General features: G+C 35.8%; 1 protein-coding gene across 1 annotated transcript; it reads right to left on the bottom strand.

Annotated features, from left to right (window-relative positions):
* Nucleotides 1–230: 230 nt before the first annotated feature.
* Nucleotides 231–2,282, bottom strand: LOC109149952. Its single transcript, XM_019297939.1, has 5 exons — nt 2,242–2,282; nt 1,574–1,754; nt 1,381–1,497; nt 1,151–1,288; nt 231–873 (listed from the first exon to the last, which is right to left on the bottom strand). Exons 3-5 carry the CDS (start codon nt 1,483–1,485, stop codon nt 541–543), a joined length of 576 nt encoding a protein of 191 aa, XP_019153484.1. The 5' UTR covers nt 1,486–1,497; nt 1,574–1,754; nt 2,242–2,282; the 3' UTR covers nt 231–540.
* Between the last annotated feature and the right edge of the window lie 12,955 nt (nt 2,283–15,237).

The following is a 15,237-nucleotide window of genomic DNA, read 5'->3' as shown; positions in this document are numbered from 1 at the left end:
TTAATTTACTGTAGCAAGCATGCACTTAGGTCTGATTGTTAACACTGGATCAACATCACGGTGCAATTAATGATGGGTTTAGGCTGTGAGGTGCATAACATCATGCATTTGGGTTGTGCAAATGTACCTAATTGCAAATGTATACTTCACTAAGGGGTACTCTAGTTGGTAGAAAATGGGGTAATATAAAATAACAAGAGAGTAACATAAACCTTTAAGTAGAAAATGAGTTCAGTAAGAAGTAAATAAAAACTAATAACAACTTGATAACAATGCTTCTGTTTGTCACTCTACGAGGCTGAGGCAAAAAATATTATTTAACCCAAAGAAATACTCATGAACGTAACAATTGGGGTGTTAGCAACCGTGGACCTGTGCCGACCATTGATAAGCACCCATCTGTTCCATAATTAAAAGGCCATAACTAAAATATGCCGCCAGACTATTAATCCGTAGGAGACCAAAATAGAATGCACCAGCGTAGCGTTAAAAAACTATACTAACTAACGTCGCAACGATCCCCTACTTCTGCAGTCATTGTTATAGTTGTGCCAACCTCTGGGTATCATATTGGCCGACGCAATAGGCTATATCCTGCATCTGTTCATTGACCTCGGACAACAGTATGTTGTGCATGAAACGCTTTCGTAGCTCGAGTAGTTGTTGACTATTTCTTCGCTGCAATCCGCAGTCCCAGTTTCTGCAACTTTTTCCGGTGTATGATTCCATGTGCCGCATTGTAAACACCGCTGAGTCGAGGGTAGACGTGGTATTTCTCCACGCCATCTGCATCCTTTTTGGTTTCATGCTTGCTAACCGGAATGCATGCAACGTTTGTTGTTTGCTATCTAGGTACACGCTTAATAGGTCATTCTGCACAGAAAACAATTTGGTAAGTTAGTTGCTTCAATTTATATTGTTGCTTATCCCACATAATTAAACATTCGTACCAATGCACCTTTTTTTTTTACTTATGATCGTACACGTAACCAAATGCTACCACAACATAACCCATAACTATCACCTTAAACCAAATAAAAAGCAAAATAACCATTATTCACCCAGCAAGCATTCGCCACACAGTAATAAAATATATTTTCACAGATTTTAGTGGAGGGCAGTGCATTGTGGTTTTATCACAGCTACGTACCAACTCTTGTGGTGCTCCATCATACAAATCTTTGTTTGTTCCGCTCGCGGATGAGCTGTCGATAACATCAAACCTACCGTCCTTGAAACTTACGCTCATCATGTAGTACCGGCCCTTGTGCAGAATTGGAAAAATAAACTACACACCAGAAACCCGACTGCGTTAGTTCTATACTTTTTTCATAAAATACTTCGTTATGAGAGACTATTTCTAAATTTATGAATGATTACCATATCTATAGTTCTTGTCCCTACATGGTGTGTAGACTTGAGTTCCTCATCTAGTCGCCTATCAAACCACGATTGCCTCTCATCCTGGCTGGAGGAAATGGACATGACGGTGCCAATCTGCAATGAGATATGTTATACACCGGTGGTTCATTGGGGTGTAATGGGCTCGTGCGATAGGGTTTTAGATACTTATCGTGGTAGCAGTCGAGAAAAAGATGCGGGAAGGTTCCCCCTCGGCCTTGGTTTTTTCCTTGAAATTGAGCACGCTACACCATGCATCCACTATAGTCTTTGCCACATATGTCCTTTCCTTCAAACTTTTGAAATCTGACCATCTAGCTTTCCGGTTGATATGTTGGAACAGCACCTCATTGCTACACAAATAACAAAAAAATTGTTTATGTTACCGGAGGTTTGAGTAATGGTTTCAAACCAGGTTCAGCGATGCATTATTAAACAGCTACACTTAAAAACCAGATCAGACCCAGCCCCATTAAAGCATATATTTCAGAGACCAAAAAAAAAAAAAAAAAAAAACCCAGACGCATGCTTATGATATTGTTATCACGTATATGGTATTTCTGTGCATTCCAGATCGTCCCCACATCTAGCATAGTGCAACTAGCCTAGTGCTAGCCTACTTTATAATAGCTGGTCTAAAATCTCATGTATATACCTATAAATGCACCCATTTGCAAGACTAAGGACCGAGTGATAAACCAAAACTAGCATAGTTGTTAAGAAAGAAAGAAAGCAAGCTCAGCTGCTTGGGTTTGTATTCAACAGAGGTTATAAAAAATCCAACACACATATAATTTAGAGACAAACAAACGAGTATTTAGATGCTAACAACCCACTTACCCGTCACCGTGCGGGCAGGCGAACACCCACAACCAGACGGCGTATACGGGCGGGCTCTTCCCTTTACGATGTGCCGCATCCCGCCTCCCGGGGCCTACACATTGGGGGGATGGCTGCAGACCAGGCCCTACCTGTTGCACCTGTAGAGGTACCTAGCACCAGATTACGTCATACGCATAAGTAAACATACGAGCACACGCCAATGGGGAAATTTAGACACAAACCTGGGGAGATGGTGTTGCAACATCCAACGACAGCGCCCTGTTTTTTCCCAGATTTTGCGTAGCCAACTCTTGTGTCATCCCTAAGTTAAAGCTAGGAGCATCGAGGAGACACAAACCTGGGGAGATGATTAGTGAGATGTGAAAATGATTTTATTTAAATAAATCATTTTGTTAGCCATGATTATTTGGCATGAGGAGATGTGTACTTCCCTACTGTGGGTGTGTGGTTTCAGCGTATCAAAGGCCGGACGTGATGACCATTAAAGCAGATACAAGTTACAGGATGAGATCGGTACAATACTTTTTATTTGTCTCGGCCTCGGCATGAATGTAAGTTTTATCTTGTTTACTGGTTAAGTTCTGGCTTAGGTCTAGAAGATATGCATGGGATTCTTTTGAATTTTGCATAGCCTGTTAAATACAAGGATATGTTTATGCATTATATAAATATTTTTATATTGAGACTCTGTCTCGATTGCATGCATAGTATACAAGGTACATGTATAATATGTTGGATCTTGAGGTGCTGTAAATCTGCCAAATTTGAATTAATTTGGTGTTATCAATTTTTTTTTTCTTATGCATGGTTACAATGTTTAATGATTGTAAGTTGAAATTAATTTCAATGTCATGCATGAAATTATTGATAACTTTAGCACACTGAAAATTTATCCTTGTGAAAGTGTGAAATATTATGTTATATATATTTCTGATTAAGGCAGGAAGCCTTTGAAATATTTGTTATATTTCTTGTATTTAACACACAGTTTCTCATATTGAGAATGTGTTAAAATATTGAAAGCCAAAAAGTTTACTGGTTTATCTAGTATGGAAATTGACAGTGAAAAGAAAGTTTTAATTTAAATCATGGACTATGATTTAAGAAGGTATGATTCTTCAGTTTAGAAGAAACATGAAAAGTTAAAAGATTAAAATCATATATGATTATTCCCCAAAGTGAATGGATATTTCTGAATGGAGGAGGTATATCAGTATATGATTGTTCTCCAAAGTGGATGGTATTCCAAGTGGAGGAGGTTTAATTTTTTATTTTAAGGAATCACTCACTGTTAATTATTTCTACATGGTGATTGAAAATTCTTGGTTATAGAATTTACATGAAAATAAATATTTATTGACTAGGAACCTGTAAAGTGGGTTCCGGTAGGATCAAACAAATATTTTATTTTCACAAGTTCATTGATTGAATATTAAAATTCTATGATGCCGGTTATATCTAATCAGGAAGAGTTTTCCTCAATTAGTGGATGGGTTTATCTGCTTGGAGGATGTATTTTTTCCTGGATTTCTAAAAACCAAAGTTGCATTTCAGATTCAACTATGGCATCTGAATTTATTGCATTGGTTTAGGCATGCAAAGAAGTTAATTGGCTAAGGAATTCATTTATAGAGATTCCGGTTTGCCTAAAACCGATGTCACCAGTTTTAGTACATTGTGACAGCGCTACTACACTGGCCAAAGCATATAACAATAAGTTATAATGGCAAGTTAAGACACATAGGCATGAGATATAGCTATGTGCGGGAGCTCCTAAGTTATGGTGTTGTAGCACTGGACTTGGTACAGTCCCGTTTTTAACGGATCCGTTTGCAAGAGTCCTTGCAAGGGACATGGTACATCGGAAGGGATATGGAAAGCCTAATTATTTAATTGCAGGTGAAGGAAAGCTCAACTCACGTCTAAGTTATTACGTTAGATCTTGAGTTCAATGTAGATGAGTACTTCATTTTGTGATTACAAGCATCAAAAGTTTAAATTAAAATTTGTATCCCAAGAAAAGGAGATGCTTGGTTCTGCATTGTTGTAGGGATGAGTTTTTACTATTAACTGATCTTTTGAAAAAATGCAAGTTGCAGTGCATGATATAAAAGATTAGCCTCTGTGAGCATGAAGTGTGGCCGCTTCAAACAAGTTTGGGCTTTACTTGGTTTGTGCTCATTAATGGATACGGACACATGGCCATAATAGTGTCAAGTTACAGTGAGTTGTAATGACTGTAAAACTTGTGTGTGTTATATCTACTATACGTTTCTTCAAAGAGACTGCGTGATTCAAGGTTCGTCCATCACTGCAATCCGAATTAATGTAACGCATATAATACTATGTGAAAGTTCAATCTCTAAGACACTTTCATTATGCATAAGTTTTAGATTTATCTTGGTACAGTGTTAATTTTTACTATATAAATGGAGGAGGAATGTTGGAAATTTATATAGTAATGGAGATTAATGTTTCAGATAAACTACCATGAAAGCTTAAATAATATTTGGAGTTGTGAAGTTATAAATATTATTTTAGTTTGGTAGAAAGTAAGTTGGGAAAAATGATTTGGAACCGAAGTTTCATGATTCGTTGGTGTTAACGAATCGTTAGTTTTAAACGGATCAATGCTTTCGGTGTCCATCAAATCGACTGGTATCTGCTTTGTTGATTTGGTGTGGTTATGCATGCAGTATGCATGGAATATATATATATATATATATATATATATATATATATATATATATATATATATATATATATATATATATATATATATGTGTGTGTGTGTATCCTTTTTTACTCTTTGCATGGTCACATGCAATCGACTGGTATCTGCTTTGTTGATTTGGTGTGGTTATGCATGCAGTATGCATGGAATATATATATATATATATGTGTATCCTTTTTTACTCTTTGCATGGTCACATGCACTCAAGTAAAACATAGGTATATATATATATATATATATATATATATATATATATATATATATATATATATATTATTTAATAATATTGTATGCATATGAAAGTTCATACTTTGATTAGTTACATATATTTTATATGTAATTATCTTTTCCCATGTATTTTAGATAAGATTTTATCTTATTGGAAGTTAAGTTTTAAATTTAAATAATTAGCTTCCATGTAAACTTCTCCAAACTGATTTTTACATCTATAAAATCTGGAGAATCATCTGAAAAACAGACATGCAAAAACTTGCATTAAACAGAGAAAAGTTAACGGATACAATTTTTACAAGCAATTATTTTGCAGGAAATCAAGATACTTCACAGCCCTACAGTTCTACAGGAAATTCTCAAACAAAGCAACTTGAGAATTTCATTCATCTTCTTGTATCCCATAAGATTAAATCTTGAACCTTGTTGCTTTTATAGAGGGAGATTTAAAGCTTATAGGAAAGTAATTACACGCTTGAAGATATGAAATGATCCAATTTTTGTTCCCTGTTGTATTCTGTATTATTGTTGTATCTCAAATGTATTATAGAATACAAGCCATTTTTCCAACACAATCTACATAAGAGCAAAGATAATTTAAAAAAAAAAAAAAATCAACATCTAATGCTATAATTAATTTCAAATAATAAACTTAAAATAAAATAAAAAAAAGGTTTAAAAATATATAAACTATGAGTATAGAAAGTTACCCAGTAAAATTTATTTCTTTCATTTTTTTTCTAAATAATCTTGTCCAATACTAACCCAATATTTCTTTCATTTGATTTAACAGAATTGGGCTTTTTTTTGTTCATTATTATTCAGTTGCAGTAGATTACAAGTTGCAGTAGGGTTTTTTTTTTGTTCATTATTATTCAGTTTATTGTCTTAATTAGTTTGGCTAATTTATAAAAATGATGATTGATATTTTATATTTTATAAATCCCTAATTGACTAATTCCCTAAATTTTAAATCTTCAACTTTTTGTTTATGAAATTTTTCTGTTTTGTAATTAATCCCAATTAGTGATTTCATATATGCTTTTGCGGATTTGTATATGCTAATCGCCTAAATTCCTAATTGAATACATATTTGAAATATTTTCAAACTGGGCTTCTAGTCTCAACTCTCAAGTATTGAAGATCTAAAGGTAAGGGGAATTGCTTGTTCATGAAATTGATTTTTATATTGTGCATATTGTGCGGTGTGTTAGGGGTTCATACGGAAGCAGCAGCCAGAGATGGTCAGCCTTACAAACGAACTAGTTTGTTTTTAACTCATTTTCCTTTTTCACTTGTGTTTTGGTTGCTCCAAGCCCCACTGCTAGCTGTCAAATTGTGGCAGAAACTTAGGTGAATGCTAAGTAAAATAGAAGTCGTGGTCTCTGGGGTAAACAGAAGGTTATTGTTTGGAAATTTATTTTCTGTTGCACGTCAATTGCTCGATAAATTGTCTCTTAAAGAATGTTAAACATATGTTTGTGTGGGTGAATTGCTTAGCTGTTTTGAACTATTACAAGTATCGAACTAAATATTTTATATTGCTTGATGAAAACCATACACTAATGTGTTGTCCCAATTCCCAAGGATGATAACCTTGTTCTATGCTTAACCAAATTCCTGAGTATTATTGGTGGCTCCAAATTCTGGATGGAAAAATATATAAAAGACTTCATTCCAATTCATACATTCTGTGAAACACTTGTACTTTACATAAGAGTTCTTTTATTCAAATGATTTCTAGTATTCCCTGTGCATATAACACGATGTTCAAAGGTTCAGAAAAATCACATGAAACTTTTAGTTTATCAGAAGTTACAAATGATCAACAACTTCCACCTTTTTCTCGGTCTATTTTCCAATGTCTTGATGCAGTTTATAATCTACAGGAGGGGATGGCATATGATTTGATTGTATTGACTACAAATATAGTTAACGGGCACACATTTACAGACACATTTGTGGAGAAAATGGGATGACTTCTAAAGATCTACATATTGATATTCGCTAAGAAAACCATGGAAGAGACTGGAAGCGAGGCTTTTTGTTGTGATTGCTTCTTTCGTTCTCATAGGCACGTTTGGTGATTTTGTTTATGCGTGAGCTTTCATACAATGAACATTGTGTTGTGTGTGGGTTGGCAAATAAAAGCGGGTTTTTATGAGTTTTGGATGTATAATAGTTCATTTTGGTTGTGTTATGTAACAGAGAACACAGATAATGGCAAAATTGCTCTTATTTATTACTCTGTATTACAAGTTTAAACAGATGTGTTATATGTATGTGTATTGAAATGAATTTTAATTGTAATATGTGCGTTTCTTCTTTCTGGTATGTGCATCCTGTGTACATACATTGGTTTTCACTGTGGTGCGTGCATGGGTCTTGTATAGCGTGTGCAAGTTATTGAATCGTGGACTTTAGCATGCCTTTGTTTTTAATTTTATTTATGTTTGGAGTAAATGAATAAATTGTTATTTGGTGTGAGCGTGAATTCATTTTTGGGGTTGCTTTATTCTTTGTTTTCTAAAAGCACTTGGCATTTGTGTTAATAACTTCGGTGTGTGCATACCTGTAATGTGCTGTGTGCTTGAAGAACTTGTATAATTTTGCCCGGTAGTTTGCACACACCGGCCTCCACCTATGCACGGTATATCCTTAGTACTAACGTAGATGTGTTGGGAAAAACTTCATGCTCAGTTGTTTGCACATGCCGTAACACCCGGATGCACACACCTACGCTTCCCTTAAATTTGTTGCACACGCCGTAACACCCGGGTTGCGCAGACCATATCACATATATGCACAGACCAGGATGAAAAATATGCAATTATTATTATCACTTAGTAATTTGCACACACCTACACCCTTCAATGCACACTACTATGTTAGTTTATACAACATGACATAGCACATTAACGCACACCCCACTGTCAAATGCAAATACGGTGCATAAAAAAACCAAACTCATTGTGTTCTTTTAATCTTTGGCTTTCAAACCAATCTAAGAACATGAATCCACGCACGCAACTAAAACGAATTTTGGTTAACTAGTACACATAAATAAACAATTCAAAGGACTTATCCATACATTACGCACACGTCATATCGCATTTACGCGCACAGCACCGTAATTTGCACACACCAACGTGCACGAACGCACACCCCATTGTTATTGAATAATTAGAAAACAACATTAAGTCAAAACTATAACAAAAAATCCATATTGTAGTCGTACACACATCCAACATCATGCACACGCTTTAGAACATCTAAGCACACTCCACCCTAAATTATATATATTCTACCCCAAAAAACAAAGGGATAATAATCTTACAATTCTTTTCATTATAAACAAACTATAACATATGAATTCTAACTGCCTCCTAATACTATTTTAGATTAACACTTTCATTTTTTTAAATAAAATAAATAAATGCCCCTTTCCTAAAATTTGCAAAAATTATATCATGTATACGCACACACCACCACGTAAAAATTTTGTGGTGCACAACTAAAACAAACACATACTACCCATACATTCGTTTCATTTTAAAAATGGACAAACAACATGCATCCACCCACACCCCCAATAATAGTTTTCTGTTATTAAATAAAAGAAATAACATTGTAAAGCTCACATTCTACGATTCGCACACGCTAAAACAAATACATGCACACACCGCCAAATACCCTATTCCCTACTGGTTTAGCAATTTTTTTCCCATTCAAAAAAAAAAAACATCTTCCGTGCACTTCCAACACGAGAACGAATGTATAAAAAAAATAAATTCAACACGAGAACGCAATTTAGTTGTCGTACAGCTCTCATACACAAATACAAACTACTTATTACCATTCATATTTCCTCTATTATTATGCTAAATATTCCAATTTTATACTAATCAAAATTAGCCACACTACTACAATTACTCTTTTCTCCTTATGTTTAAAATCTATCCTTAATTAATTTATATCTCTTTCAATCTCAACCACCAATTTGTAATGAGTTAATGGCTGTGATGAGATCTCATGATCTCATTTTTAGTAGGGACCTCATGGAAAACGCAACATATATATATATATATATATATATATATATATATATATATATATATATATATATATATATATATAATAAGCAAAATAACGATAGCTTTCTTTTTATTTTATAATAAGTCTTCATTTTTTCCAAATTAAATAACTATATTCATGGTTTTATAAGGACCGGGTGCACCATAAACCGAGTATATAGGTACAAAACGGGGGTAAGAAAACAGTAACATTATTACCCGGGGCGCTAGACCCAAAATAGTATCGGGTATATAGGTACAGAACAAAGGTTAAAAAATAGTAGCTTTATTACCCGGGATACTAGGTCCAAAATTGTACGTATAAAGTCCGAGGTATAGGCCCCGACTAACAGCCCAAATACAAATATCACGACCCATTTTTTTGGCGGCCCAAATACAAGGATCACTAGAACGGGGTGCCTGTAGTGCTCAGATGATGCCCCCTTTAAAGAGAGGGAAGGGTTCCTTATATAGTATAGATGGTCTTTCGGATTGTTGACAAGTGTACGACATCAACTAGTCTTCCATATCCATCCTCTACGTGTCCGATGCATGATGCAAGGGTCGATTACCAACCTATAGCTAACCTAACTAGTCATGCTCTAGTTGGAAGGGCCGATTACCAACATCCTCTATCATACCTTATCCCTCCACACCATACCGCACCATTCCGAACACCACAACACATTGCATCGCACCCCTCAGAAACAGGGGCGTCGTTGAAGTACCCGGGGGCGCACCACCCCTCCCGGCCACGCCATGGTTTGAGGTGACCAATGGTCGGTAGTCAAAGTTGCCTGCCCAAAAATATATGATATATATTAGGTGTTGCACTTTAATAAACAAGAGTTGGTGTGACTTGGTGGGTTAAACTTTATATACTATGTTAGAGGTCTTAAGATCAATTCTTGTTAGTAACATTTTAACATATTTTATAAAACCATTGTTTTGAAGTGTTTTAAAAAAACAACACACAAACAATAACAGTTATATAAAATCTAAGATAAATATTAGCTGTCGCGCTTTAATATTTAAAAGTTGATGTGGCTTTGTGTGTTATGTTAGAGGTTTTGTGTTCAACCCTTGTTGGTAGAATTTTATCTTATTGGGTTTTATAAAACCGTTGTCTTTATAAAATAATAATGCGCATAGACAACGGTTTTTTATAACCATTGTCTTTGTAGTGTTGCGTATTCAAGTACACTTAAAGACAACATACCAAAGACAACAGTTAAATAAAATCATTCTTTTAAAAAAAGAACGTGCAAAGACAACGGTTTTGTAAAACCGTTGTCTGTGTAGTGTTGTGTATTCAAGTGCTATTAAAGACAACACACAAGTGGAAACGGTTAAATAAAACCGTTGTCTTTTAAAAAATAGTAATGCGCAAAGACAACGGTTTTTTATAACTATTGTCTTTGTAGTGTTGTGTGTTCAAGTACGCTTAAAGACAACATACCAAAGACAACGGTTAAATAAAACGGTTGTCTTAAAAAAATAAGAGCGTGCAACGACAACGGTTTTATAAAATCGTTGTCGTTGTAGTATTGTGTATTCAAGTGCTATTAAAGAAAACACACAAATGACAACGGTTAAATAAAACCGTTGTCTTTTAAAAATAATAATGCGCAATGACAACGGTTTTACAAAACCGTTGTCGTTGTAGTGTTGTTTATTCAAGCACACTTAAAGACAACATATCAAAGACAACGGTTAAATAAAACCGTTGTCTTAAAAAAACACATATAAACAACGATTTTTAAAAACCATTGTCGTTGTAGTGTTGTCTTTTCTCAAATTGCACAAAGACAACACACTTATAACAACAGTTAAGTAAAAACTGTTGTCTTAGACAAAGTGTTGCGTCAAAGACAACGGTTTTACACCAAACTGTTGTCTTTTATACAAAAGACAACCCTTTTGTTAAAAACTGTTGTCTTTCTAGTGTTATCTATGTGCATTTTTCTTGTAGTGTAGGGAATGAAGTTTTTACTTAAGAGGTAATCAAATCACATAGTTGTATTTTAAAAAGTTGTAAACCAAACACTAAGGGGGTGTATTCATTCATGACTTTTATAGACTTTTAAAGACTTTTATGAACTTTAAAAGTTTGGAGGTATTCAATTCAAACTTTTAGGGAGTCTTTAAAAGTCAGGCGGTATTCAATCAAGATTTTTAAAGAATCTTTAAAAGTCGGGTGGTATTCGATTAAAACTTTTAAAGAGTCTAAAAGTCATGCGGTATTGAAAAAGTTATGAACTTTTGTAGACTTTTTAATTTTAGGACTTTTGTAGACTTTTCATTCTCAAATATAAATAGTTGAAATGCAATCATCAAACCTCAAGATTTCAAAATTATCTTCCTACCAACTTTGAAGGTTTTCTCCATATCTAAATTTTATAAACCTTATACATAAATTCAATAAATTATTTTTTCTTCATTATCCTATATTTTCCTCATACCTAAACTCTACCAATTTTTTCTCTCTCCTACACTTTACAATCTTTATCTTAAAATTCGAAATAATATTATTTTTACTTCATTATTGCTTGTTTATTTTGATTTTTTTTAAACTTTCTCTACGAACTTTTCTCCGTAACTTCTAAACTTTCTCTAATTCTCCCTAAATAGATGAACAAAGCAAAATTTTCATCTATCACCGTCAAATTTTACTATATGTTTCATAATATTCATATTGATGGCGATATGAGACCCCGGGGCCCATTTTAATGGGAAAGTCGGTCCAACCTCCCAAGCGGGGTGTCCATCTTTATTGGTGGGGTGTTGGCCCAATAGGAATAATGAAATTCTATTGGGCTAAGGAAAGAAGAGAGTTTGAAGCAAAATATTATTAAAATTATTATTAGGGGGTATCAAACCCACAACCTCAAGCATAACATCATAAATCTCAAACCACCTAGCCAATCAAGATCTTGTGTACTAAAGGGCAGGAAGCTTCACTTATGCATTGGAGTGCGCTGGAAGCAAGGTAGTGGGGGGACACATGTGTGGTCCAGAATGAAGGCTGCCAGATACCGTCCATTTGTCAACCATCCGTGAATCCCTCAATAGTATATATAGGCACCCTTCCCTCCCTTTCAAAGGCACCCCTTAGCTCACCAAACTCCTCCTAATCCATTGGTCTGAGTCCTCAACCCCTTGCTGGCACACCAGGGTTTGAGTCCTATTGGTAACATATTTAGTTTTATTTCATTTATTAGTTCCCTTAGCTTGTTTAGTTATTATTTTGGGCCCTATTCCATTCCTTGGGCCGTGATCTTTGTATTGGGGCCGTCATTTTCGGCCTGTATCTCGGGCTTTGTATGTGCTATTTTGGGCCTAGCGCCCGGGGTAATAAAGTTACTCTTTTACCGGGTCGGCCCAAAAGAGAAAGAAAGAAAGTTTGAGATAGGAAATAAACGGTCACATAAGACCAACAGATTTTATGAAGTAACTTGGTCGATATTCCTGAGTTGCTAAGTTGGATAATACCCGCCGGGCTTGAAATCCTAGTTAGGGGGTGTGCACATTGACAAGTACGATATCTGATTCCACAGAGTTTGAGATAAGAACCAAGAGAGTGGTTCTATTAGCGAGATGAGTATTAGGCTTGCTAGATGCTGACCCCGGATAGGTTCGTTCACAAATTGGTGAAGTTTTTACCTCGCTCACGAGTACAGAAAGAAAGAAGAGAAAATCAAGTCAAAGTGACTCAACAGAAACCTCAATAGAAATGTTCTTTTTATATAAGAGCGAGAATATATTTATACTTATAGCATCATGTTATATCTTGCTGCATGACTTAACATGTTTTGCATTTAGAGTGTGATGAGAAGTACATTATTTGTTGTCGCTTATAAGTTAGCATGATAGTATGATCTTGTTGTTGAGTTTTAAGCATCTCTTTATCTTAGGCCTGTGCATCGGACCGATTCGGACAAGTTCGGACGGTTCGGATATCGAAACCGCCAACCCGTTCAGATTTCAATTTGTGTTCTTGTAATCCAACCGGTCCAATTTAACTACAAAATCCTACACACACACACACACGTGTATATATATATATATATATATATATATATATATATATATATATATATATATATATATATATATATATATATATATATATATATATATATATATATATATATAGAAAAGTATTCTAGTGCAAACTAGTGTTAATGTCCACACGTGCACAAACATCTTGGCCGTGCATTTTTTGCTTGTGCGACGGATGAGGATTAGTGTGCACGGGACCATGGTGCACTCCGCCACATTGGGCACTTGCGTAGACTGAGTTATTTGTGGGCGGTTTGGTAATTGTACGGGGGCCAATAGGATTGGTGTGGGTTTAGCGGGATCGGGGGTTTGTATTTCACTATACAGAGCACTGCGTAGCTGTCGGTCTCGCCAGGTGGGTGTCGATGGCAAGGTCAGGAAACAATCGCCGCTCTAGGAGATGCTGGTCTGGCCTCTCATTCTCGCCGACGACGCCGCCATCCGCTCTGTCGCGCAGGCACGCGGAAGCATCTAGGGGGTTCAGGCGCCGGGGTAGCTCACGGTCGCCGGCATTCAACAATAGCCACAACTCCGGGCACAACTCCGGGCGGGCCATGGCGGGGATTGCCTCTAGGGTGTCTGCCCGTCGGCGGAGTGCGAACCAGTGGGGTGTTCGAGGTTTGTCTCGGTTCTATATTTGTTTGTGCGAATTCTCGGGGGGTTTTTGTAAAGTGGGGCTGGGGGGTGTATGCATGTGGCTCTGTGTGTGTCTTTTACAACCTGCATTGGTGACTCTGTAAGGTTGATGATCTGAGGGTGGTAGGAGGCTCAGCGGGGTTACTCAATTCAGGAGGTTGGAGGTAATGTCCATTGCGTGCATTTTTGCCAACATAAAATGTGTATATAACAAAATGGATGTGGTTCTGAAGCTCTGTATGTGGGGGTTTTTGTTAATTGTGGGGCAGGTGTATGTATGAAGCTCTGTATGTGGCTAGCTGTGTATAAAGCTCTGTATGTGGCTGTTAGAACTTCCAGTGGTGGTTCTGTAAGTTTGGTGGGTTAATGTTACTGCTATCATCCTTTCCTTTTTCCCAATTTGTTTTCCCATATTTTTTTCACAACTTAAGCTGGGTAATCAGATTATAATTCCCACAAATCCCAAATCTAGCCTAGCAATTGACGTGTCTTATCTTTAACCAGTTGTGTATCAAGGAAACATAGAGAAGTAGAGACCTAGAGAAATATCTTCCTAGCTATAGAAATAAGAGAAAAACAGTAGTTACAGAAACCACACTAGAATCTGCAAGCAAGAGCATGTAAATAAATAAATAAAATAAAAAAATCAAACAATAGGACAGGATTTTAGCAATAAAGCATAGGGGATAAATTAATAACCTTTTCTTAGGCTGTCATTATGATTGTTGAAGTTTCTTTTAGCATTTTGAACAGACTGGGGCACGGCCTTCCTAAATCTGCAAGCAATTTGATCAAAGTAAATGAACAATATCCATTTTTAACAATATAAAAATATACGCTTAGTCTTTTAAAAATCTCTTGGATAAAGCAAAGTAAATGTCATCCGTATAGCGAGTATTTCCCCCACCAAACTTGGCATCAGGTCTGACCGCGGGATTCCCGTTATGAGAACTTCTATTTTCCTGCAATTCACCATCTTCACTATTAAATACTGCAGCTGTGTTTTAAAAGTTATCAAGGTAGATACAAGTTCTAGCGAACTCCTGGGAGAGTAGGTTTGATGGTGGCCTGCTAAAACAGAAAACAAAACAAAACAAACAAAAAAAATGTATGCAATTAGTAGTGATATGGTTGTAGTATAAGCCAATACTCTGGTGTTAATGGGACTGGTGGTATACGAATACACGGTAGGTAGTTGGGTACTTTTGCGGTCTCCGAACCACATTAGGGCACTGATGCACATCTGAAATAAATAAA

Source organism: Ipomoea nil, unplaced genomic scaffold (genome assembly GCF_001879475.1).
Source record: "Ipomoea nil cultivar Tokyo-kokei standard unplaced genomic scaffold, Asagao_1.1 scaffold2165, whole genome shotgun sequence".
Taxonomy (NCBI): domain Eukaryota; kingdom Viridiplantae; phylum Streptophyta; class Magnoliopsida; order Solanales; family Convolvulaceae; genus Ipomoea; species Ipomoea nil.
Note: the sequence above shows the minus strand (reverse complement) of the source record. Positions and strands in the feature narration are given on the sequence as shown.